This window comes from Triplophysa dalaica, chromosome 4 (assembly GCF_015846415.1).
Source record: "Triplophysa dalaica isolate WHDGS20190420 chromosome 4, ASM1584641v1, whole genome shotgun sequence".
Classification (NCBI taxonomy): domain Eukaryota; kingdom Metazoa; phylum Chordata; class Actinopteri; order Cypriniformes; family Nemacheilidae; genus Triplophysa; species Triplophysa dalaica.
The window spans coordinates 27,049,098-27,074,290 of NC_079545.1; the positions used below are offsets into that span (position 1 = coordinate 27,049,098).

The window sequence follows — 25,193 nt, forward strand, 5'->3', positions numbered from 1 at the left end:
ATTCCTGTCATGTTCTGCCTCACGTGTAAATTGGGTCTGTTGTATTTGCAGTAAAAGTGCTTGTGTATCTTGTTTGTGTGGACTCACAGTCCTACTCTTTTAAATCCACACCTGTGCTTTCATCCACCATGTGCTGTGGAGTGGACGTTGACCGTAATATTTTCATGACTTTGTCATTTGTGAGATTTTGAGTTCATATAACTCGATGCATTGAGTTTTTATCTATACAACCCAGTATTACACAACACCACGACGGTCAGTGTTGTTGAGGAAATGTGAGCTTCAGCAAAGTGAACACTTAAAAAGAGAATATGGAACAAGCTGCTTTATTATTGTAAGTGAACCTTCAACAAAGCTTAGAGAGTTCTCCCAAAAATGAGAGTTCCTTTATCAATTACTCACCCTCACGTCATTCCAAACCTGTCTGACTTTCTTCTGTGTGACACAAGATATTGTTAACATCGTTGATAACCAAACAACATTGAACCCAAAAATGAGTTGCCTTCACACGTTCAGATTTCAAGTAAAGTGCCTTCTGTATGTCCACTGAGTCCTGGAGTTTGGAGCAACTGCAGCTTTGATTCAAATCGATTGGAGATCTGTAAATATTTGCAATGTATCGTCTCATAAATGTGCGATAGTAAACCCAACTGAAGACGTCTGGTGACGCGGCTCGATCATTCCTTCACTCACGTTTGTATTATTTTCTGTTTATTAAGCTCGGTGTCACTTTATCCACATCACAGAATGTGACCTTGTTTTTTTTCTGATGCAAGTGTTGGGCAATCGGCGATGGCACAAGCACCATCAGATGTACAGAATGTTAATGTGATCGCTTATTTTAGTAGACAAAGAAAACGATGTACATGATTGGAGATTCCATGTGTTGCTATGGGGTTTTTGATTTGGAAATGCACCTTTTTAGGGTATTTTTGTGGGGAGAAAAGTGTTTAGGTTCGCTTCTGTATGTGCCAGATCTGAGTTGACGTAAATTCTGTTGTATTTTCGTATGCGTTAGGAACAGAAAAACACGGGAATCAGCTTTGAAAGCGTGTCATTGTTGTGTGGATCTGCTCTGTCATTAAAACATTCCTCTACACGTCACGTCTCTGACCCCTTTCTGCTCTTCAGGAACACGGCACATAAAAGCACATCTTTACACATCCAAATAAAGTGAATATAATCAAAGATGATAAACATTTAGTTTGTATCAAAGTGACGAACAAGACAAAAACACACATGCTTTTGTGGAACGTGATTTATTTTGGTATGGTTAAGTCATGACATCATCCCTGAGTAGGTTTGAAATATTAACAGAACAAAACAAAGATCTCTCTCTTAAAGGACAAAGCATTGATCACAGACAAGCAACCCATAACACTTCTCATCAAAAGTCAAAGATAAACCATGTGACAAGGCCTGAATAACAGAAAACTCCTCTGGGTCACATTTCATCTCAACATTACTGTGTGTGTAAAGAACTGGTACATTGTTATGAAAATGTATATCATGAAAGTCAATCATCCAGAGAGATGACAGTAACGTTTTCACAATTATTTCATTAATATCAGTGTAAATGAAAGGCGTCGTAATAGCCTTAAAACTGAGCAGATGTTTTCTCTTCATTTTGTAAATTCGACATTTCACCCCATTAAATCCAATGGAAAAGTAACATAGAAGAAATGGTAATCTGGAAAAGTCTCAATGGAAAAACGTCCCTGTTCTGATAGTGTTTCTGCTTTTCAGAGTGTCTTTACACAAGATAAACAGCATATGGATTCATCATACAATCGCACAAATAAGAAACAACATTTTAATACTTCAGAACACAATTCACATGTGCAGGTATAATAAGTCACATCTTTCACTTCAGATACAGTCATTTCACCATTCATCTCTCTCACGGTACAAGACGAGCTCATGGGCAGGGGTATCTGGTCCAGGTAGGCAACACACCCGTCTCGTTGGCGATCCTCCAGTAACGCTCTCTCAGGAGAAAAGCTGCGGCTTTGGGCTGCCGCTGACGGGTAAAGATTCCCTTCTTATTCCCCACCACCCGCATAATGTCTGGAGAGAAACACAATGATCATCCGGAGTCATTGAAATCAAACTAAATATCGGCTGAGATGTTATTTAAAAAACTTAAAACTAAATGAAGATGAGAATGAGAAATGTTGCCTTAGCAGTAAACTAAGTTGAGGCACAAAAATTATTAACTGGACGTAAATAAAAAAAGATAAACCTATATAGCAATATATGTACAAAAACAAAACAAAATGCAAAACAATTAATGTGAAAACTAAACATACAAAATAAAAGCTAATTCAAAGTAGTGCTGTGCATTTAACGGGTTAATTATAATTCACATGTTTTGGAACATTAATGCGCTAAAAAAATTATGCACCCGCCCCAGACATAAGTAGGTCATTTTACATTTCACACAGTTGACTGGTGAAAAATATGATGCTGGCAACAACTTACTGCATGATATAACATACAAAAAAATGTCAGAAAGAACCGAAAATTAAAGATATCTATGCAAAAATTACCCCGAATGAGCTTTTGTCTCATATTTATTTTACTACGCAATCACACAAGCGCAATATCATACCAGTGCATGTCATGTTGATTTAATGCTACAGTTAATTAAATAGGAAACTGATTTAAAGATATGTTTTATAAACAACATTGTCTGTTTTCCCAATTTTTTACGAAAATATTACCTAGAAAGCCACAGAAGAAGTGTTTCCTCTGAGGAACACAGTGTGGTTTCATTTCTAAAGGAAAACGTTTCTTCAGAGAATCAACTGGGTGAATCAATTATTCAGTGGCTCATTTATAAAAATTAATTCAATGAATCAAATGAATGAATAACATTTACCGCCACCTACTGGCAGTTTATAATTCTTCGAAAATTGCTTACAGTAATCAAATAAAAAAGTTAAATAATAAAAATAGTAATAAATTGGTGATAGTTTGCCCCCAAAAAATTCAGCTTATTTACATTTACTTACCATTTAACTTGAATTACTATTTATTTGGGGAAGGAAGATATTTCTTAAGAATTTTAGTAACCGATCTGTTTTGGTCCTTAATTAAAATAATTAATCTTCTGAAATAAACTAAATTATGGCCGTTTAAGCTTCTGAACATCTGAAGTTACTTTCTGTATTGTCTTTTTATGGAATTAAATGATCTTTTGGCCCCAAATGTGATGTGTGATTAATTAGATTAATTAATCGCAACATCATGTAATTAATTAGATCAAATTTTGAATCGCTTCACAGCCCTAATTCAAAGTAATAACATCTCTATGCAGCAGATTCTGCGTCCTGAAGAGCCGGTTGTGAATAAAAGGAAATCGTCTTATTTCTTACTCTGAGCCGTCATGAAGTCAGCGAAATTCCAAATGAGTTCTCCAATCACAAACTCTTTCCTCTTCTGGTCGAACACGTCGTGGTAGTTCTGCAGGACTATTTTCTGATATTCCTCTGTAAACATCATGGGCGGGTCCTGCGCAACAACAAACGCCAACATTGCCACGTACGTTCACATTTATTTATTTGCCAGGCACTCTAACCCAAAGATTGATCTATCTATTTATCTGTAGGTGTGGTCTTGAGACTCAAACCCATGACCTTCATGCTGCTAACAACAATTGGCCATGAAAATGTATCTTGCAGTAAAAAAGAATACATGTAGACTTACGCTGTGCAGGCCCGACACGGCGTCTGCTCCGTACTCGCTCTGTATTATGGGTTTCTGGTATTTTCCGAACCAGTTATCAAACTGAGTGTTAAGCTGGATACTGATGACCTCTGGGTGACCGGGGTCATGATACCATGAGAAGTAGCTGTTCACACAGATCACGTCCACGTAGGGGGCCTGCGACAGAAAATACAGCATTTATTTACAAGTTTCTCATTGATATAACACTATTGAAACAGTCCGTCAGACCACTGACATGTGGCTGTGTTATCTAACTTGGAAAAAAGTGACGGTTGTGTCTGTGTAACTTTAAATACAGTATAAAGAAGGCAGCGTTTCAGATAAATATGATGTAGCCGTAGTGCATTTGCATGCTCAACATGCTAGTAAGATAAAGATACATAACGTTTGAACAGCTGAAGTGAACCGACAAACGGCACAAGGTTGTGAAATGGTGTTGAAAATGTTGCTTGAAAATAGACGATGATGAAGACAAAATGATGTAAACATCTTCACCCCTTGATCTCTGGCGTAGTTGCTGTTGGTGATGTAGGTCACGGGTCGAGTCGAGTCCAATGATTTAGTGTAAGACACGAGCTCCCTACAGAAAAACACAGAGATTAAAATGATTTCTTTCTTCTGCGGAACCCAAAAGAAGATATTTTGAAGAATGTTGGAGACCAAACAACGCTGAACCCCATTGACTTTCATTATACGAGCACAAAACCACAGAGACATTTCTCAAAATATCTATTTCTGTGTTCTGCCGAAGAACGAGTCACACAAAGATTTTGAGGGTGTGATGACATCATATTTCTTTTTGGATCTTTAACGGACGATTTGTGTGCAGTGTCTCACTTGAAATAAAATCCAGCGGGTTGCATTTCAGCCGCCGGCTCATTGGCCACAGACCACATGACCACAGAGGGATGATTCTTATCGCGTCGTACCAGCTCCTTCATGACCGTCAGGTGATGAGCCAGTGAAACGTTCCCGAAACTGCGTCTGAAGAAACAAACCCACAAACACGGATCATCACAGACTAGATTTAACAAATCACGTCTTTCATAATAACTACTTGCAGTCTTGAGACAACCTGATCTGCCTTCGGGTTTCAAAATGAAAACTGCTACACACACTGAAATAATTCAAAGTTGTAATCAAATGATCCTGACAATGAATGCGGCATACATTTACACCAGTAAACATGGTGAAAAGATTAATCCAACGGTGAAAAACATAACGGTAATGATGGGATGGGGTGCTACTGTGTTATGCTGCACTGACAGATGTATTTGTTTGGACAGCGTGTGTGTGTCTCACATGTCTTTGATACCGACTCCAGGACATTCATCTATAACCACGATGCCATGACGGTCGGCCATCTGCAGGACCTCTTCAGCGTACGGGTAGTGACTGGTGCGGAACGAGTTTGCTCCCAACCACTTCATCAGATTCAAGTCCTTCACCAGCAGAGGCCAATCGAACCCTTTACCCCGAATCTGTGACGTCAGCATTAGTCAAACAACAGCTTTAGTTTCGTTGTAATCTCTACAACATTTGAGAGATTCTTCAAGGAAACTGATGTAAATGATCACTTCACACTTTCTAAAATGATCATGCTGCTTGCCAGACTTAATAAATAACAACTTTTATAATGAACTTCTGTCACATAGAGAATCATTTGATTCATTTTCATTTTTAAACTGCTCCTGTAAGATTCAAGGTATCCGTTTTGTGTACTCACATCTGAGTCTTCGTGTTTATTGACCCCCTGGAAGTAAAACGGTTTGTTGTTGATAAGAAACTGTGTGCTGGTGACTTTTACAGTGCGAATCCCCACTGAAAGAGTGTAAAAGTCTGTCTGTCCGTCCTCAGCGGTAACCTGAACCTACGGAAAACAAAAATAAATGATGCCGCGGGCTGATAGACACATAAAAACAGACTTGGCTAAAAATAATTATTCTTCACCTTTTTATGAGATTTGAACCAAATCGTCAATGTTCATGTATTATTATCATTTATTTTTTTCATTTGGGATGTAACAATATCAAAATCTCGTGGTACAACAATGCTTGGGTGTGGTGGCTGCTTTACAGTATTTAAAAAGACTAACGAAGACTTGGTAAAAAGTGCCATTAGTGTTTAATAAACAATTACTGAACATTGCAATGATGTACAAATGAATCATGTCATATCCTGTCCTCTCTTATTCATCCCCTAATCGTAACTGTTGCTTTGAGGTATGAGGTATAGTTTGAGACAGGTTAAGTGACTTAAAACTTAAAAAGAAAGGAAATTGCACCAGGTGACCTTGACATAGGGTGAAAATCGATTATATTGTTTAACATTCTCTATGTTAAAGGCCCGGAAAGTCTATCATTTCATACAGTCATGTGACCAATGTAATAGTGAGACAATTTTGCTAACGCAATACCATGAAATAGATAATATTGATACATCATTATTACTTATTTTCAATTTGTAAATTTCTACCTTTTGCAGATGCTTTTATTTAAAGCGACCAGCTGTAATTCAACTCTTAAAATGTTTAACTTTTTTATTATTAAATAATAAAGTTTTTATTGCATAGAGGTTTTCTTTTTTATACAGTAAACATACTTTTGCTGTTGTTTATTGTTTATTCATACATTACTTTTTCTGAATTTCATTTATTATATGTGACCCTGGACAACAAAACTTCTGGGTAAGTTTTTCAAAATTGAGATTTTTACAAATTCTGAAAGCTGAATAAATAAGCTTTCTATTGATGTATGGGTTGTATAGGATGATATCTGGCTGAGATACAACCGTTTAAAACTCAAGAATCTGAGAATGCCAAAAAATTGAAATATTGAGAGAATTGCATTTGAAGTTGTTAATCAGAGGTACTGTGGCAGGCCATCCAGTCACAAAAATAAAGTTTTATATGTTTTAGGTAGGAAATTTACAAAATGTCTCTATGGAACATGATCTTTACTTAATATCCTTATGATTTTTGGCATAAAAGAAAAATCAATAATTTTGACCAATACAATGTCTTTTCCTAAAAATGTTCCCATGCTACTCAAGACTGGTTTTGTGATTCAGGGTCACATATATCTTATCATATTTGTTTGTACTTCATTATACCAAATTAAGATCTCTGGTCTTGTCCTCTACTCTACTCTACCCGGAAGTTAGCGCTGCGCTGGTTCACTCGACCGAAAGTTTATGCATTTTTCAAATAAACTTTTGAAAGATTGCAAAGAATAAGCTCTGTGATTAACAAAGGCAGGGTTTTTCCTGCATAGAGAAATTGGAGGAGGCCGCCTCCGTCAAATGTTGTGTCGCCTCAGACTCTCGCCAAAGTTTTGTTGTGTATCTTCAAAAGAAATGCAGACTGCATTTAACAGACTGTCATTTGTAACTGAGCCTTTTCTGTTACAAGGCTTCCAAGTACAAATCATTTCTTAAATTAACATGACGCACATCATTGTAATGTCTTTAGCTGTGCATTTGGATCGTTGATTCAGCGTATGCTGTTCACAGCGAGTTCGCCAGTATGAACTTCAGAGAGATCATTGAATCATTTAAGTAAAAAGCTAACAAGAGAATATAAACAGACTACACTAAAGGTCGGCCGTTATCACCGTCACCACCACCAAACCCCCGACAACTTTCTCAAAAAGTTTTGCATACAAAAACACTCTGAGGCACTTCATAATAAAAATCCAATAAATTATCCATTAAATAAACAATATATCCTCCATCAACTTTCACGTGTGTAGATGAAGACAATCATAAACATCTCTAACCTCCATTGAATACAGATAAGCGGGGTTTTCATGCATCAGATACGGCCACCAGAGATTGACATCCATGACTTTGAGAACTCCTCTGCTCTCGCTGGCTGAGGCCACACATCGTCCATCTTTTGTGGACAGTGTCACTTTCACAGTAGACTTAAAACTTCCCAGCACAGAGACATTGTAACTGACCAGCCCTACAACACACACAAACAACACACACACTGGATGGTCCGACCGTACATGATCTCTCACTTATAGTCGTTGGTTTTAGATTCACTCACCCACGTTATCAGAGAATGACGTCTCCACGGTGATGTCATCGGTATAAACCTGCGGTGTGGTGTAAAGCAGGACGGATCGGTGTATTCCAGCGTAGTTGAAGAAATCAAAATAAGTGTTTTGAACAAAGTAGCCAGCAGGATATCTGTAAGAGAAAGATGTTTCAGAAGTTGAATGCATTTTGTTTTCGTATTGGATGAAAACAGGACAAGTGATAATGCAAAAACGTGTGACAACAGTAGAGATCGATCGTCCGACATCACCTGGTCCGGTCGGTCATGTATTGGATGGTTCCTGGTGGTAGAGTCTGTAAGGTCAATGTGTTGTTCACGGCGATGGTGATCCGGCACGGGTTTGAGGAAGACTGCCGCAGAACGCTGCTGATGTCGGCCTCGAAGGGGAGGTGACCGCCCTCGTGTTCTGTCATCTTAACCCCGTTTATCCACTGTCGGATGAAAACATCACAGATCAAAGTGTCAGAAGTCACTATTTAAACCTGATTGAAACACATATGCAGAGAGCAGAGCGTCTTACGCACAAGCACAGCGTAATAGTGTGCGCTTCCCACTCGAAAAACTATCCGTGTTCCCTGATCCTGGATCCAGCGCTCGGGCACCCACACTTCCCTCTCGTACCACACCCAACCAATAAAATCCCGGATTCTGACATCTTGTGTGATGTCGTTGTAGCTGGAGGGCACAGGCATGTCAATCACAGGACCCGTCTGAAAGTGTAAACAAACGCACAAACTCAGTCAGGAATATAAACTATCAAGACTTATGTAATCATTCACTTATATAAAAGGAGATTTATAATGCAATGCTATCGAATAACCTAAAAACATTTAGAGATCTGCTAAATAAACCAACACAAGCTTGGTTGTTTCTTCACATGGATTTACACAACTGTGTGGATTGTGCAAGAACAAAGTTAACGTTTTAATCCACTTTGCACACAATCCCCTACAACACTCACAGTCTTTAGTTTCCATAAACTTCTCTGAATGGTTTTTTTACGATATTCAAGCAATGAGTTTATTTATATGTTGTTTCTTCTGAAAACGACCATGCACTGATGTAACACCAAAAACAGATGTTTATTGCTCGCAGACTTTTCTTTTAATACTTTTTCTTGGCAATAATAATGACAACCGAAAAAAGTAAAAAAGTCAGCCGGGAAAGTTTATTGTCACCTCGGCCAGTGGACTCTTGAACCACTCGTGCTCGAAGCCGCGGTTCCGGTCCGGAGAGAGATCCGCTCTGAAGCTCCAGAGCCCGCTCACATCTTTCACTTCTCTGCTGGAAGATTCCCGGGGAAACAGCGATTGGCAGACGCCGCAAACCGCGGCCAGCAGCGCGATAATCGCGGCGCGCTTTGATCCCGATGCGCTCATAACGCTGAACCGCTGTGCTGTAGCGATAGATCATCAGCTGCCCGCGCTTCCGTCCTGCTGCACGCGACGTCAACGAGCGTCATGACGCAATCAACCGCTGAGCTTTGTATTCAGCTTACTGATGATACAGTTTGTTTTAAAGATATATCACAGGTCAAGAAAATAATAATAAAAAGTTATTTTCTGACGTGTCAGGTTTATTTTTAAATACCAAGAAATGTACTCTTTTCAATTTTATATGGAAAATCAAGTGTCACTATTTAATCTGAACTCTTTTATGTAACTCGTATAATCGCGGAGTCTTGGATGTGCTTGATTTTCTTCAGGGTGAAATGGATTAAGCATCATAATAAAAAAAAAAATTGTATATAATTACGAATCTTATTTTTGAAAAACATAGAGGAATAGAGTTCCTTTTGAAATGTGATTTTGATTCAATAAACTCCCTATTCATTTATCTTATTTTCATAGACAGGCACTTTTATATTGGATTGTTTTATACAAACATAATTTTTCACGCCATGGACAATTAATACAGAATAATTAAAATGTAAAATATAAGAACAAATCAATTTTCTACAATATTTGGGTCAAAAATAATATTCTAATGATGTCACAATTGATTAATAATGAAAGATATTTTCTTACATATACATAATTTTTTGTGGAATTTGGTATTCCAATACCTCCACATGAATATTGTATTGTAAGGCTTTTGCAATTTGTAAATTAATCTGCAGTTAATGTTTAAAAAGGAGATCTTGTTAAATTGTGTTGATGTCAACGAAAGCAAATATAATAATACATTTCTTCAATGTTTGATTGGTTGTCCTGCATCATTGCGATTTAAGGGTTTTTGGAATAACCATTGGATTTATAATGACACATAGTGTGACAATAATAAAAATAAAGAAATATACTTTAAAATCGTACACATGATTTACCCCACAAACCCATTTCTCAAGAGATGTAAAGCTGATTTGTGTGAATCTTGTGTTTTTTTGTGGAACGGATATTGGGAATGTATTGCATCTTTTTTTTCGAATGTATGTATGTTCAATTTCTTTGGATTGAGGTTGAAATTGCATTTTTTATGTTGAGTGGATTGGAAGTACATTTAAGTTAAAGGAATGTTATATTCTACTATATTAAAAAAAGATGTTAATAGGAGTCACATTTTCATGCTAAATCTATTAATACCATAAGGTAAATTTTATTTAGCAAATGGTCAGAAAGGATGCCCAATATCACCCATTTCAAGGCTGATACAAAAGTATATTTTGAAACCAAGAAGGACATTCTGCCGGAAAGCAACGAGAACTTTGGACACACTCAAAGACTTAACTTCATTCATTTTGTCGATAACATAATGAACACCCCCTTGTTATTATTGTCATTTTTGTTTGTTTTACTTTCCCCCCCCCCTCTACTATGTTAATGTATTGTATGTTAATGTGTAAGAAAAATACATTTAAGTAAAGAGCTCATGCACCATTAGGATTTTTTTTTGCCGATACCAATTTTAACAAACAGCTATTGGCCGATTCCGATACCGATATGGGTCAATTGCATACAGTACTATACAATACTAGTTTTTCTGCAGTCAATTTATTTTACTGAACATTGGATCTATTTAACATTTTAAGAAAGGCACATAATGTGAGTTAAGATACAAATACAATAAGACAATATGACAATCTTCAAAGGATATTTTGCTATTCAATATTTATTTGATCAAAAACATTAACCCAAATTTGACTTAAAATGGATCCTTTTCTTTAATATATTTAAATAAAGTATGTGCTGTTGCTATTTAAAGTAATTATTTTGCACAGAAAAAAAAATTGGATATTCAGACAAACTCATTGCCTCCATGCAGTTAATTGATAAACCAGGGACCTGTGAAATCCGTGTGATTTATTTTCCTAAATTCAATTTGATCTTTCCCCATTTCCCTAATAGTTTTTTCTGGATTCTGTGTTTTCTTTTTTATTGTGGTGTACAACTATGTTAATATGAACCAGTATCTTACATCTTATGTTTTTTTCTTTTGCTGTTTTAAGTACTTACATTTAATTACTAGTTATGAACATTTTGAGTAGCAGGTTTGTTTTGAGGTTAACTGGACCTTTATTTTGACGATGGAAAGTTTGAAAGCAGCTACACTCAAATGAAACGGTAAAATGCTATTATCGATTTGACGATGGTGTTAAATTAATCCAATATCAGCCGATTAATATCGGCGGCCGATACATCGGTGCATCCATACTCTGTATTCATCCTTTGTGTCTTCTTAAGATGTAATTGTATTACCTTTTTTATTTTTTAACGCAAGTCTGTTTGTTTTTATATATTTTTATTTAGGTTAATTATAAGTGCAATACTTGAAAATTAATTTTTATTTTAAATAATAAAATAAGGGCTGTTCCATTCAGATTTTTTGGAGTCCCCTGTTTTACAACGGACGTTTATTTATTGCCAAAAATGCACTCATTTTTAAATGCAATACAATTTTCTAAGATGTCACTTTTTACATGTATTATTCATTTATTGTTTCTATAACAAAAACCTTAACCAAATATGTCGAGCTTGTCATGCAATTCCAAAGTGTAATTAATAATATCATTAATAATCTAAGTTACATGCTGTTTTCAAAAATAAAGCACAGGTCAAATGACTGTTCTGAAGTTATTGCGCAGCATACACAAAAACACTTGAGGACTATTGATTGATAAATCTATAATCAGTAAATTGTATAAAAAATATGTAAGAATACTGTGCATATTCATATTACTGTTAAATGCAAGTAGTGCAGACTGGCGTTGATAAAGTTCAGTCCAGCTTTAACAGCTTTAAACAGACGTCCAAGTAAATATGTTGTGAGACTGTGCTGTATAGGGTAAAATGTGATAATCTGGGACACCTAAACAGTGTGTTTATTTCCAGTTATATTAAATTTTAGTCAACAGGACTTTTACTGTAATTTTAGCATGGATGTCATGTGACTGAAATCATTATACCTGAAACCTGGAATGCATGACAAAGGTCAGTGAGGATTCTGACCGAATTAATGTTAAGGACAAAACTAGTCAAATTATGTTAAAGTGTTGAAAATGTGTTTTAGATTTTTTTCCCTTAAACATTTTGTGTTGGCCCACATTGTCAAATGTGATTGAGAATGTGACAGCATGCTTTGGGCAGTCTTCAAATGGGGGAAATGTGGCTTTAGGGACTTTATATATACAATGTCAAGGGCTAATAAATGCCCAAATGAGAAATGGGTGTTAATTTGGACTACTGGAGGTTATAACATTAGATAGATGATGAATGGTCTCTCTCACCTGCAATGAGTGTTTCTTCCCCGAGTAGCCTCAATTTTAACTTGAATAACTGAATGAATAATCTGTTAATCAAATTGTTACTTAGCGTTGCTTAAATATGATATTATATAATAATTAACACAATAGATTGTTTATGTGTAAAGATAGAAATATTGGAAATTTTGGGGTTAACTGTTTCTTTTTTCTCTGTTACAATGTACACATACGTCCATGTGTTATCGTCTTTTCTTTATTTCGGCCTAAAATGACATTTTTTTAAATAAGTCATTTATATAGTTTTAAATTCAATTCTATATTTGATCATTTACTCAGCATATTGTTCTAATGCCACTTTATTACTATTGTATTTATAGGAAATTTACTGTATACTGTATTTATTGCATGTATTTTGTCATGTATAATAATGCTTTGCCAATATAGACACTAGTACACATCATGCCAATAAGGTAATTTTAATTGAACAAAGCTACAAAAGACGTTCCAAGAAATGTAATTACTAGCATTTTGCTGATTATTTACGATTTATTCTTTACTTTGTTACAAGGTGTATATGTAAAATTTAAAGTCATTTATAAAATGTTTTAGCGTATCAAATCAGCTGCCCGGTTTGCAAACCGTCAATAAATCCACAGAAGAAGCAGAAGAAGAAATCAGCTGCACCGCGCTTCCGGCGTGCGTGTGACGTCACGCGTCTTGACGTCGTCCACGACAGTAAAACAAGATAAAAACAACCAGAAAATAACCAGATAAGAAGGTTAGTAACAAATATATGTAATATAAATCAAACTCTTTTAAGATTTTGGCTCTGTGCTGTTTCAGTCAAGACACGAGCGCAGAGGCGTAGGAGACATTTTCACCACCAGAGGGAGACACACACTGTGTTATCAGACTCAATGACAAATGAGAGGAGTTTGTTTAAGGATAAGCATACAAATGGTTACTATTTTTTTCTTAAAACTTATCTGCTAAAAATACATAAAAACAGATGAAGGTGAAACAAAATTTGCCTGTTTACGGTCTTACCAAAAGCATTTATCTTTAATCTTGCCATATTTAATGCTTTATTTAAGAAATGTCTTATATTTGACTAGTTAGATCCTGCAGCGCTCCACGTGGTTATATTGTGTTACTGCAGCTTCACAGATGCTACAATGACAAAGTTCCTCTTGGGTTTTTTATTTAATAACCCGGTAGCCCGCATCATTTTTTTTAATGCAACTAATACAGGCAATGCAAACTATACTACATACTATAGTATATCTTTTACAAATACTATTCCCAATACAGTCCTTTAGATTCGAATATTCACTGAGGATTAGAATGCAAACATTTGTTATCTAAAGGAGTGGGAAGGTTTGATTCAAATGTTAGTGGCCTGGGTATTATGACATTTTATATACAAGATTTTAAACATGTCACAAAGTAAAATTCAGTCTAGATGTACATTTTTCCAAAATAGTGAGTTTTTTTTTTAAGCATTTATTTTAAGCGTTTCTTTTATAATTCTATCATATCATCAACATTTAGGTACTTTTAAAAAAATTCAGGGCTTTTCTTTATGTGTTCCTCGAATAAAACCAAGTCAAACAGGTTTAAAATGGTCCTTTAACTGTCACAAGGATATTAAAAACAATAACGAGGATGGCAGGAATGTAAAATTTGATGCTTGCACTTCTGCATTCCTGCGGGTTGTTTGGCGGCGCTTGATTTAAAACAATAAATAACAAGTATAATTTTACGCTTTTTTATAGTATGAGAATTTTTTTACCGATAATTTCTCATTAATAAAGTAAATTTCCTGTAAACACATAAAAGCAAGCCAAGGTTAAATGATGCATAAAAAAAATGATAATTGGCTTGTGCAAAATACATAAATTCTGTAAATATATATAGGCCTGTTTTGCTGTTTATACGTGTGCCAGGATGCGCTGAAGAGTTGTATGAATAATACCTATAAGTAATATGAATGAATGGGTGAATTATACAAAGCGTATACTATTTTTTCGTGAATTTTATTCATTTATGTTTATTGTAACATTAGTCTTGTGAGAATGTTGTCAGCTGCTTCAGGTGTGCGTGCACTGTCAGATGGGTTGAATGGAAAAATTCAAAGTATGGGATACCATACATGTCTATATATCACTTTACTTCACTTCAACTATTACGATAATGTGTGTGTGCATGATTGCTTGCGTGCGTGAGTGTTTGTGGTTGTGCGTGTATGTGTGTTATGCAGGGTGTGTGCTGCAATAGTATATGTTGGGTGTTAGTGTATGTCAATCAGAAACAGACACAGATGTATTTATTTGCATGTGCTATAAAGATATGATAACCTCTTTAATAATCTATTTAGATATGTTGTGTTTGATTTCCTGTTTGCTGTATAGCTGTATGGACGCATGCTGGAGTGAGAGAGATAAAATATTGCTTTAGTACTAACCAACATCATTTTGAGGACGTTGTGATATTTGTCAAACTGACATGAAGATTCCCAGTATGTCAGTAAATGCCTTTATCAATTTTATATTCAAAACAAACAGTTGTTTTTACAATAATCAATACATTGCTGAAAACAAACCATATGCATCTGGCACAACAAAAAACAACACAATGACGCCGTAAATGCTCTAATAACTCTAAAAACAGTGCCACTCCAAATTTTATGTGTGTTTTGCTTTATTTTTGCTTATGCTTATATAAGTAGGTGTCATTACCGATGCTCAATCCTCACCTTTTGTGTTTTAATTATTACAGTGCTAAATGATTGTGTGACAAATCGTTTTGATGCCTGTCGAAGTGAAAAGCACGCCTTGTATTCATTAGTTTAAACTCAACGGCTTGTCTGACCGGTACCCGAGGCGGCAAGAATAATAAGTATTGCGCTCCACCATTGCCTTGTGCCAAAAGTTTCCATTCCAGCTGTAAGGCAATTTACACAAGTCACATGTACAACATAACACAGACACACACCGTTGTGGTCAATGTTTACAGACACCTTTTCACACTAAGGAGAATTGAGAAGCTCATACACAACTACTTTAGATATTCAAACATTCACTGATGCTCAAGAAGGCAACACTATAATTTGTACAGAGGAACTGATGCAAAGTGTCATACTTTTATTAAAAACAAAAAGTTAGCTGCATAATGTATTTATTCTTTTATTGATAACCAGCATGCATTACAGGATGAAACATTTTTTGTTAAGTATCGATGCTCTGCAAGGATTTTGTGATTGAAAAAAATGCTTTTATGCAACTGTCTCAAAAAGTAGATACGAGTTGGCGCCTGTGGCCGTTTAGAGATTCCTCACGACATGTAGCACGACTCTGCATTGGGGGCCCTGAAGTGCGATAAAGGAGATAAAGATAAAAAAGTAAATACCAGTCTTCAAGAAAAAATTTAGAACTTGTTTGATTGATCTCAAACAGTTTAAAGAACCCTGACGGGGGCATTCCAAAATCTTGATCATTTTTGGTGAAGCCATTTCTTAGCTGCTTTCAGGGGTCATTGTCATTCTGAAAGGTGTAAGTCTTTTTTATCTGAAGTGTTCTGGCCTCAAACTATTTGGAGCTATTAATAATTGATTATCAGCTGAACACAAGCAGCCCTAAAGCATGATGCTGACACCTCCATGCTTCACTGTGGGGCGGTTTTCTGTTGGTGATGTGCTACTTTTTGCACCAAACATATATTCTGGTATCATGGCTATGTAGTTCAACAACAACACATTATTCCACATGGTTTTGGAAGATCGGTCGCATTTATTTGTTTGTTTGTTTTTTGCAAACTTCAGACTTCCTATTTGTCAGCCTCTCCCTGTCATGATTCCACCATCATGTCATGTATATTCTTGGTAAAAAAATGTATATACACCCCCAAAAAAAGGTATCCTATACGGACAAAGCCAACAGTTGACATAAATCAACCCATAATGTGGTTATATTTGACCCAACAACGTCTTAAAACAGCCCAACATATAGTGTTAAAACAACCCAGCATAGGTTAATATATAACCCAACGGTTGAGTTTGTCCCATTTTCAACCAACGTTACAGTGTCAAGTTTCTGCTTCACAACATTGTCTCATGACATTATTGGGAACGTTGAGATGGAGAACACTAGAAATCCATGTCTATAAGTGAAAAAAAATACAGAAAGAACAATAATTATGTATAACAAATTGGACATAAACACCCTAAAATGCTGGGCTACTTTTAAACCAGCCTTGGGTCAATACCAAGATGTCAAAAAAATCCTACAGGAACAGAGGTACTTTATTTGGGTTTAATCAGTCTCTTATATTGATCACACAAGTTTAACACAGTTGACGTAAGTTTAACACAAGTTTGAATGTGATTGGTCGATTCTGAGCATACTGACACATTCCACATTATAAAGGGTGTGCATGCTTACGCAAACTGATGTCACTTAATCTCAAAATAATTCTTTTTGTTTTCCATTTTAATATGTGGATCGCATTTCATTAGGTGGAACGGGTTTCGACATGATTCATCTTAGTTTCATTTTATTTATATTAAAAAAATCTGCCAATTTAACTGGGGTGTGTGGACTTTTACATATGCAAATGCAATGAAACAGGTTAAATTGGTCTGCTGGGAAATACTGGCTCCCATTTCTTGAATTTGTCTCTGTGATATCTAGCGTTACAGTACTTTTTAATTGTTCTGTCAGCCGCAACACACGGAAGTATATGATGGAGGGAGTAGGTGCTGTCACAGTAGTATTTGAACTCATGAATAGAAGATTTTAGGACAAAGAGGCTTTGGCAGGTGACAAAAACAACAACAGCAACAAAAAAGCAACTTGACTGCTTGCACAACTAGTTATGTTTTTCATAGAACATGGCTCAGTCTCAATTTGCTGAAATTAAGCTTTGACATTTTCTCATGCACCAGAACATTTCATCTCTTGAAGCTGAAAACGCTGTGTGGATTTAACTCTAGGCTTCATAGGCAGCAACGAATGGAGCCATTCAATTGAATTACTTGGAAGTTTTACCCTACCAAACCTGTGATATTACAGTAGAACATGAAACTGAAAGAGATGTATAAGAGAAAGAGGTGACTAGAACTTGAGTATTTTACTCAGGCGTGCCCAAACTCAGCCCTCGAGGCCGGTGTCCTACAGAGATTCGCTTCAACCCTTATCAAACAAATAAAAAATCAAGTTTTCGTTGTCTGCTGTAACAGAGCTGAAATATGTTTGTTGAGTACAAAACTCATTCATGACTCCCAGCATGCACTGCAGTTGATCTGTTTATCTGAATTAATTGGGGATTGTCACCATTGTTCAGATTTCACTTGTTTATTTGGTCACAGTAACTTTTCACTCATAAACTATAACATTTATACCAGTCATGAAAGATCAGATTCAAGATTTGTCCAGATTCATAATAAAAGTATCCTACACCATTTCTACTTCAAACATCTCTTTCTTTACAAATGCACACGTGTTCTCACAGAAACACTTTTAGCACATAAAGAGAAGCAGGAACAAAACTAATAAAGAGCTCAACTAAAGCAAACATTGATCTCAGTAATGGTGATCTGATGAAATGTCAAAAAAAATTCAACATTAATTGCAGGGTGCAAAAGTAATTTTTTCTTACATGCCATCAATATTGACAAATCAACACATTTTAACATTCAATGGTTGCTTGCTGTTAGTGTTTCTCTTGATCTTGAAGATGTTGATGAGTTTGTTCAGGTGTGTTTGATTAGGGATGGAGCTAAACTCTGGAGGAAAATCTGCACAAGTTAACTAATGCTCATACAATGAGTGTCGATGTGTGTTTTAATTCCAACCTGATCACAGGGGAATTCATAACGACTTTCCAAGGAAGGGGAGAATAGCCAGTCTGTTGAATGAACTGGTAAGTTAGTAGACGATTAAAGAATTAATGCTGTTCGGTATATGATCTAAAGTTCAAAGCTTGTTCAGTAGTGTCCTCACGGATTGATTTGGATTCAGCCGTACCTGTTTTTTGCTAAGAGGAATGGTCTTTTCAAAGACGGTCCAGATCACAGATTCAGAGCAGTTGGGTGCGGTCAGAGAGCCATTGTAACGGTAATAGCTGGTCATGTTCTCCTCCGGCAGAATGAACTGACTGGCTGAGATGTTTCTAATGGAAACATCTCCACCTGCAAGAGATGCATATGGGAAAATCAAAGAAATCATTTAAATAAATAAAAAACAGGTCTACAAATGAGCTAGAACAGCTCAAATAATAACATTAATTTGAATAAAATGTTTATCTCGTTGAATGAATGAAAAAGCTCTCATTTGTACTAATAATAATCACAATGTTGTGGACTGACTTTTGTTCTCTATGCTCCTCAGGACATTTATGAGATTGTCAAAATTTTTGTTGTCGCTGTTTGACTCCTGTCAGAAAGAAATGACGCATTAATCATCCGTGTTTATGAATGTCATGTTTCTTCTGTAATAGAGCGCTAATATCAAACCTCTAAGAAGAATCCAAACACTGCAAGGCCAGATTGATCCTGGAAAGCCTCCGTAAGATTACTGTATTTTTGTTTTATATGTACAACGTGAAGCTGAAGAGAGAGTTCATAGTAACAATTAGGCCATCAATATTGACAAATCAACACATTTTAACATTCAATGGTTGCTTGCTGTTAGTGTTTCTCATGATCTTGAAGATGTTGATGAGTTTGTTCAGGTGTGTTTGATTAGGGATGGAGCTAAACTCTGGAGGAAAATCTGCACAAGTTAACTAATGCTCATACAATGAGTGTCGATTTGTGTTTTAATTCCAACCTGATCACAAGGGAATTCATAACGACTTTCCAAGGTGGCCAATTCGTTTGAATTCGTGAATCGTACAAAATCGTATGACTATTAGAAAATCTAACATCTCTGGCACGAAAGCAAATCGCACTGTAATGTACGAATTCATAAGAATCTCGTAAACTAGTTACGAATTGCCCATGAGATTGTGTTGCTTTATTGATCCTTCACAAAGCCAACATCAACTAGAGCGCTCCCACTGTACTAAAGAATGTTTATTGTGAAATAATCATTCCTGGGAAAAAATGACGGGTTCTTTCTAACCAAAAGCATTAAGAAAGTCTGCGATATGCATTTGAAGTGTATATTCAGGTTATGAAAGTGACTCCAAATACAATAAATAAAATAAAGATGAAAGATCTATCCTAACGTACTGTGATTGCTGTAATGACATGACGTTTGGATAGGGCCATTGGTTTCTGACACGTATAGTCAATGGGTGAAACTGTGATCATGACCATAAAGAGAGTAAAGATCATAAAGATATTGGTCAGGTCACCTGTAAAACTCCACGGAAGGGTCAATTCCCAGTAAAAAATTAACAACACGTCAACCTATTCCAGGTTCAATGTATTTTTATTTTCACAATAGAACTTGGAACATGCATTTTGAACAAGGCATGCTGGGAAATCATGTGCCCAGTTTCGCTAATGTTACTGTAACACTAATGTTAGTTGATTAAACAAATTAAGTAAATTGTTGAGAAAATCATGTAGTATTAACTTGATTAAATAAAGTACATCTTAAAATCACATATTCTTACTTTGCTACATTGTGATTATTGTTTAATACACATGGGACCTTCAAAAACACAAATCATGTATCCTCACAAAAGACCTGCAACATTGTTTGTTGTTGAAAAAAGTGTAAAAGGAATCAGATTCAAGTAGAAGTTTAACATCAACATCAGTTTCATTTTATATGGAAAAATACAGTAAGATGACGCTTCTTTCTAAAAGGCATGATGGTGAGTAAATGTTTATTTTTCTCAGAGTTTTATTTAAGGGTTAATTATATTCACTACTATTTGAAAGTTTAGAGTCACTTACAACTTATTGATATTATCCAAATGGTATTAGAAAGACTGAAAACTCCGCCAAAATGTAGAAAAACACTCATATAGCAAAAATATATTCTATTTGATCTCATGTTGGTCTGTTGTTTTGTTGAGAACTCATTGTGTTCAGTCTGGGTTGGGCTGTCTTAGCATAGATGGGACAGACTGAATGTTGTAGTGATGGAGATGAAGAGAAGCACCACGCTGGCCAGGACCGCCGGACTGCTCGACCGATAAACTGTACGTCCGCTACGGAGCTGTGGTGGTCGGAATGTCCCAACCATCGGTGTCCCGTCGTCGAGTTTCAGAGAAGAAAAAAACTCAAGCTGAAACAAAGTTATTACAAAGAATGTGTGAATGAGCAGTTAATAAAAAGCAGTAGAACAGTCAGGTGTAATTTACACAAAACAAATACAGCTGTGAAAAATGTGAAAAGGACCATTTCAAAATTATTCTCAGGTTTTCTGAATTTACTTTTTATAGGTTTGCGTTTAGGTAAAATAATCGTTCTTGTTTTATTCCCAAAACTGCTAAATACATATTAAAATAAATGTCAAATAAAAATGTGGCTTCTATTCGGATAAATTACCAGAAAATGAATATAACAGAAAAGATGTTCTGAAGTTCATTTTCACTTTACAGCAATATTTCTACATTCATGCAATATCTCTATATTTCTAGCTGTATTTGGGAAAAATGTGTGATAACCTTCATTTAATCAATTTTCATGTGTCTTGTCATTCTGTCAGTCTTTCACATTGTTTTGAATGACTTGATGTCACATCTGAGGTTGGATTTTATTGAAATACAACAAACACTGGACTGGAGTGAACACAACACAACTAGAAATGTATTTAAACAAAATATTTGGACTGGTCCCTTAATTTTGAAATGAAGGGGAGAATAGCCAGTCTGTTGAATGAACTGGTAAGTTAGTAGACGATTAAAGAATTAATGCTGTTCGGTATATGATCTAAAGTTCAAAGCTTGTTCAGTTGTGTCCTCACGGATTGATTTGGATTCAGCCGTACCTGTTTTTTGCTAAGAGGAATGGTCTTTTCAAAGACGGTCCAGATCACAGATTCAGAGCAGTTGGGTGCGGTCAGAGAGCCATTGTAACGGTAATAGCTGGTCATGTTCTCCTCCGGCAGAATGAACTGACTGGCTGAGATGTTTTTAATGGACACATCTCCACCTGCAAGAGATGCATATGGGAAAATCAAAGAAATCATTTAAATAAATAAAAAAGCTCTCATTTGTACTAATAATAATCACAATGTTGTGGACTGACTTTTGTTCTCTATGCTCCTCAGGACATTTATGAGATTGTCAAAATTTTTGTTGGTGCTGTTTGACTCCTGTCAGAAAGAAATGACGCATTAATCATCCGTGTTTATGAATGTCATGTTTCTTCTGTAATAGAGCGCTAATATCAAACCTCTAAGAAGAATCCAAACACTGCAAGGCCAGATTGATCCTGGAAAGCCTCCGTAAGATTACTGTATTTTTGTTTTATATGTACAACGTGAAGCTGAAGAGAGAGTTCATAGTAACAATTAGACCTACACAAATAATAACATGTATTCATTACAATCTCTAGAATTTTTTATTTTGTACTTGAGCAATACATTGCAGGAGGATTTGATATTGTGCGTTTGGTAAAAAACAGAAGTTCATCTTGATTACAGATTTGTCATCTAATTCATGTGTTATTGGGTTGGTCGTACCTCCATAGGATACTGTTCTCCATCGATGGTGTGGTCAGAGCCACGAACTCCATTTGTGCCCCAGTGCAGGTGAAATTGAAGGGGCTTATACGTGTCTTCCAGGTTTCCACCTGATACTGTTGCTGTGGGGTTTAGAGTGACCTCAACTGGGATGGAAAAGACAACATGTCAGTATTTACATAGCTGATCTTGAGCATCTGCCTGTCTTCAGTCTGTGGTCTTACCAGTGTGACTGTTTTTCTTGACAGTACTGTCGAATAAGGTCTTGTATCCAGTTAAATTGAAGGACGTCAGGCGCTTGTCCAGTTGGGTTGTCTTTGTCACTATGTTGACAGGCGATTGTCTGTCACCTCCACAATTATTGTTTATTTCCTTCCAGTTCTCTGGACCTTAAGGCAACATGGAGGTGTTAGATTTAAATAGTTAGATGGAAACTGTTTGTCTGTTTGATGTGCTACAGCAAGTGTTGAGATGTTGTGAAATCTTACCTTTACAGCTCCCTTTTGGATGGTAGCACCATTCTGAGCAGAAACACAGAAGATTCGGCGTTAGCCCAAAATTGAAATGCTTTTAAATTCCTTTAGGCCCATCCATTCCTACTCCAACAATATCCATCAATTTTTTAAATAAATATTTTTTTATAGCACTTTTCTGGGCACTCCAAGCAATTCTCATGGAACGGGGAATCTCCTCAACCACAACCTATGTGCAGCATCCACCTGGGTGATGCGATGGCAGCCATATTGTGCCAGAACGCCCACCACACACCAGCTTATTGGTGGCGAACAGACAGAGTTACAAAGCGAATTAGTACATACAGTATGGGGATGATTGGCAGCCCATGATGTTTTAGAGGCAAAAGGGCAAATTTGGCCAGGATGCCGGGGTTACACTCCTACTCTTATGCGAAGGGCATCCTTCGATGGGATTTTTAATGAGAGTCAGGAACTCGGTTAAATGTCTCTTCCGAAGGACTGTGGTTAAGAAAACCTCTTAATATTCATGTTTTAATCTAGGACATAATACACACCAGTTATAACTCGCTCGTGATGATTTAAACCCTTTATTGTGTCTTTAAAATGGCGGTTGCTAACAATTTGCAGAAAGTGACTACCTTTGGCGGGGACGTAAGATGTCGTCGCGCATATAAATCTCACAAATAATCAAACAAAGGCATAAATCGATCAAATGATTTTTGGAGATTCATTCAGGGAGTAATTACTTACCAGGGAACACATTTAAAAAAAAAATGAGATAGTTGTCGGAGGATTGGTGGTGGTGACGTTGATATCGTGCAACCTTTAGTTTAGTCTGTTTATAGCCTCTTGTTAGCTTTTTATTTCTGTCGATTGTATTTAGGCTTTAAGAATTGCTAATATTGGGGTAACCTGAAAACATGATCTTGATAGACAAAACGTGAAAACATCATAAACCTTTGGTCATCACAGATCTTATTTTTTGTAATCCTCCAAAAGTCTATGGGAAAATGCATAGGCTTTCGGTCGAGGAAACCCGCGTGACACTTATATCCGGGTATTCCTCCAAAATACGTCATCTCAGAGGTAGTCCATTGACATTCTTTTCCATCAGGTGGAAAAAAAACAACACAAAAATGCTACTTTCAACAAGATCTGGCCTGCAACCCAAGTCTGGTGTTTTGCGAGTCATTGCCTATTTAGTTATTAAAGTGTCCGTTTAGATTTGTTGTCCATCCTTAATATTCTTTTCATGTTACCAACCTTCTTTAAATCGGGCCACGGCACCACATGTAAATAAAATAAGGTAAAAATATCTATGGCAAACACGTGCAAAAGCACGAAACGGCCTACATAGAAATCAACACCGCACACTCATAGTCAATAAATATCTTTACGTTTTAATTTGTGAGTCAAGACTCAACGCTGACAGAGATAAGTGGACCAGCCTGCTTGGTAAACTGTACGCTCTGAGAGAAGTCATGACGTCAAAGCTCTGTGCACTCTTAAAAAAATCTGCTTCAAGAGGTTCTTCGATGACATAAACAAACCTTTTGGTTCCACAAAGAACCTTTAACATCTGAAAAACCTTTCTGTCTCACAAAAAATTCATTGTGGCGGAACTTAGTTTCAATTCTTCAGATTATAATGAAAATATATATATTAGGTTAAGTATTATCAATTATATAGCTATTAAGTATTTCTATTCATATAAATATATTAATTTAATAAAAGTTGTCAAAAAACATTACTTTATTTACAACGTTTACACAATTTACAAACAAGGAAAAATCCTTAAGGAACTGGCTGTTAATTTCATTTATTAGTATCGCCCAGTTCATAAACGTGAAAGCACTAACGCATTACAAACATTACCATATGCTTTTTTTGCTCAAGTCAAGTCTGGAAGATACTCTGATGATTCCACCATCAAAAAAATGAACAGGAAATTACATGGATAAAAGAATCATAAAGAACTTTGAAAAATAAAGTTCTCCTGTGGAGCGGGTGAGCAGCTTTAAGTTCCTCGGCGTTCACATCACCGAGGATCTCACATGGTCTGCTCACACAGATGCAGTGCTGAAGAAGGCACATCAGCGTCTCTTCTTCCTGAGACGGCTGAGGAAGTTTGGAACGAGCCCCAGAATCCTCAGATCCTTCTACACCTGCACTGTGGAGAGCATCCTGACCGGCTGTATCACCGCCTGGTATGGAAACAGCACCGCTGGCAACCGCAGGGCTCTGCAAAGGGTCGTGCGAACTGCCCGCCACATTGTTGGAGGTGAGCTTCCCTCCCTCCAGGATATCTACACCAGGCGGTGTACAAGGAAAGCTCGGAGGATTATCAAAGACTCCAGTCACCCGTCCCATAGACTGCTCTCTCTGCTGCCCTCAGGGCGACGTTTCCGCAGCATCCGATCCCGCACTAGCCGACTGAGGGACAGCTTTTTCCCTCAGGCTATCAGGCTAATGAACAGTCACAAATAACTCACTTACATCACACTCCCACTCACACAATATGCCATGCACTGCACTCTAACACAGTTCAACTGGACTACACGCACACACTGCACTAACACAACCTATCT

General features: G+C 36.6%; 3 protein-coding genes across 3 annotated transcripts; all 3 read right to left on the minus strand.

Moving 5' to 3' along the window:
- Nucleotides 1-1,799: 1,799 nt before the first annotated feature.
- On the minus strand, nt 1,800-9,245 carry gusb (glucuronidase, beta). Its single transcript, XM_056747187.1, has 12 exons — nt 8,971-9,245; nt 8,317-8,502; nt 8,042-8,223; nt 7,781-7,923; nt 7,506-7,693; nt 5,456-5,599; nt 5,032-5,210; nt 4,567-4,713; nt 4,225-4,309; nt 3,709-3,885; nt 3,378-3,513; nt 1,800-2,067 (listed from the first exon to the last, which is right to left on the minus strand). The coding sequence occupies exons 1-12, from the start codon at nt 9,169-9,171 to the stop codon at nt 1,919-1,921; spliced, it is 1,917 nt and encodes a 638-aa protein (XP_056603165.1). The 5' UTR covers nt 9,172-9,245; the 3' UTR covers nt 1,800-1,918.
- Nucleotides 9,246-18,460: 9,215 nt separating this feature from the next.
- Nucleotides 18,461-19,800, minus strand: LOC130418756 (carbonic anhydrase 9-like). The gene is made up of 4 exons (XM_056744838.1): nt 19,720-19,800; nt 19,000-19,092; nt 18,853-18,919; nt 18,461-18,675 (listed from the first exon to the last, which is right to left on the minus strand). The coding sequence occupies exons 1-4, from the start codon at nt 19,798-19,800 to the stop codon at nt 18,461-18,463; spliced, it is 456 nt and encodes a 151-aa protein (XP_056600816.1).
- A 193-nt stretch (nt 19,801-19,993) lies between these two features.
- Nucleotides 19,994-24,975, minus strand: LOC130418757 (carbonic anhydrase 4-like). Its single transcript, XM_056744839.1, has 8 exons — nt 24,648-24,975; nt 22,618-22,650; nt 22,354-22,518; nt 22,130-22,275; nt 21,841-21,933; nt 21,694-21,760; nt 21,434-21,597; nt 19,994-20,728 (listed from the first exon to the last, which is right to left on the minus strand). Exons 1-8 carry the CDS (start codon nt 24,973-24,975, stop codon nt 20,549-20,551), a joined length of 1,176 nt encoding a protein of 391 aa, XP_056600817.1. The 3' UTR covers nt 19,994-20,548.
- Between the last annotated feature and the right edge of the window lie 218 nt (nt 24,976-25,193).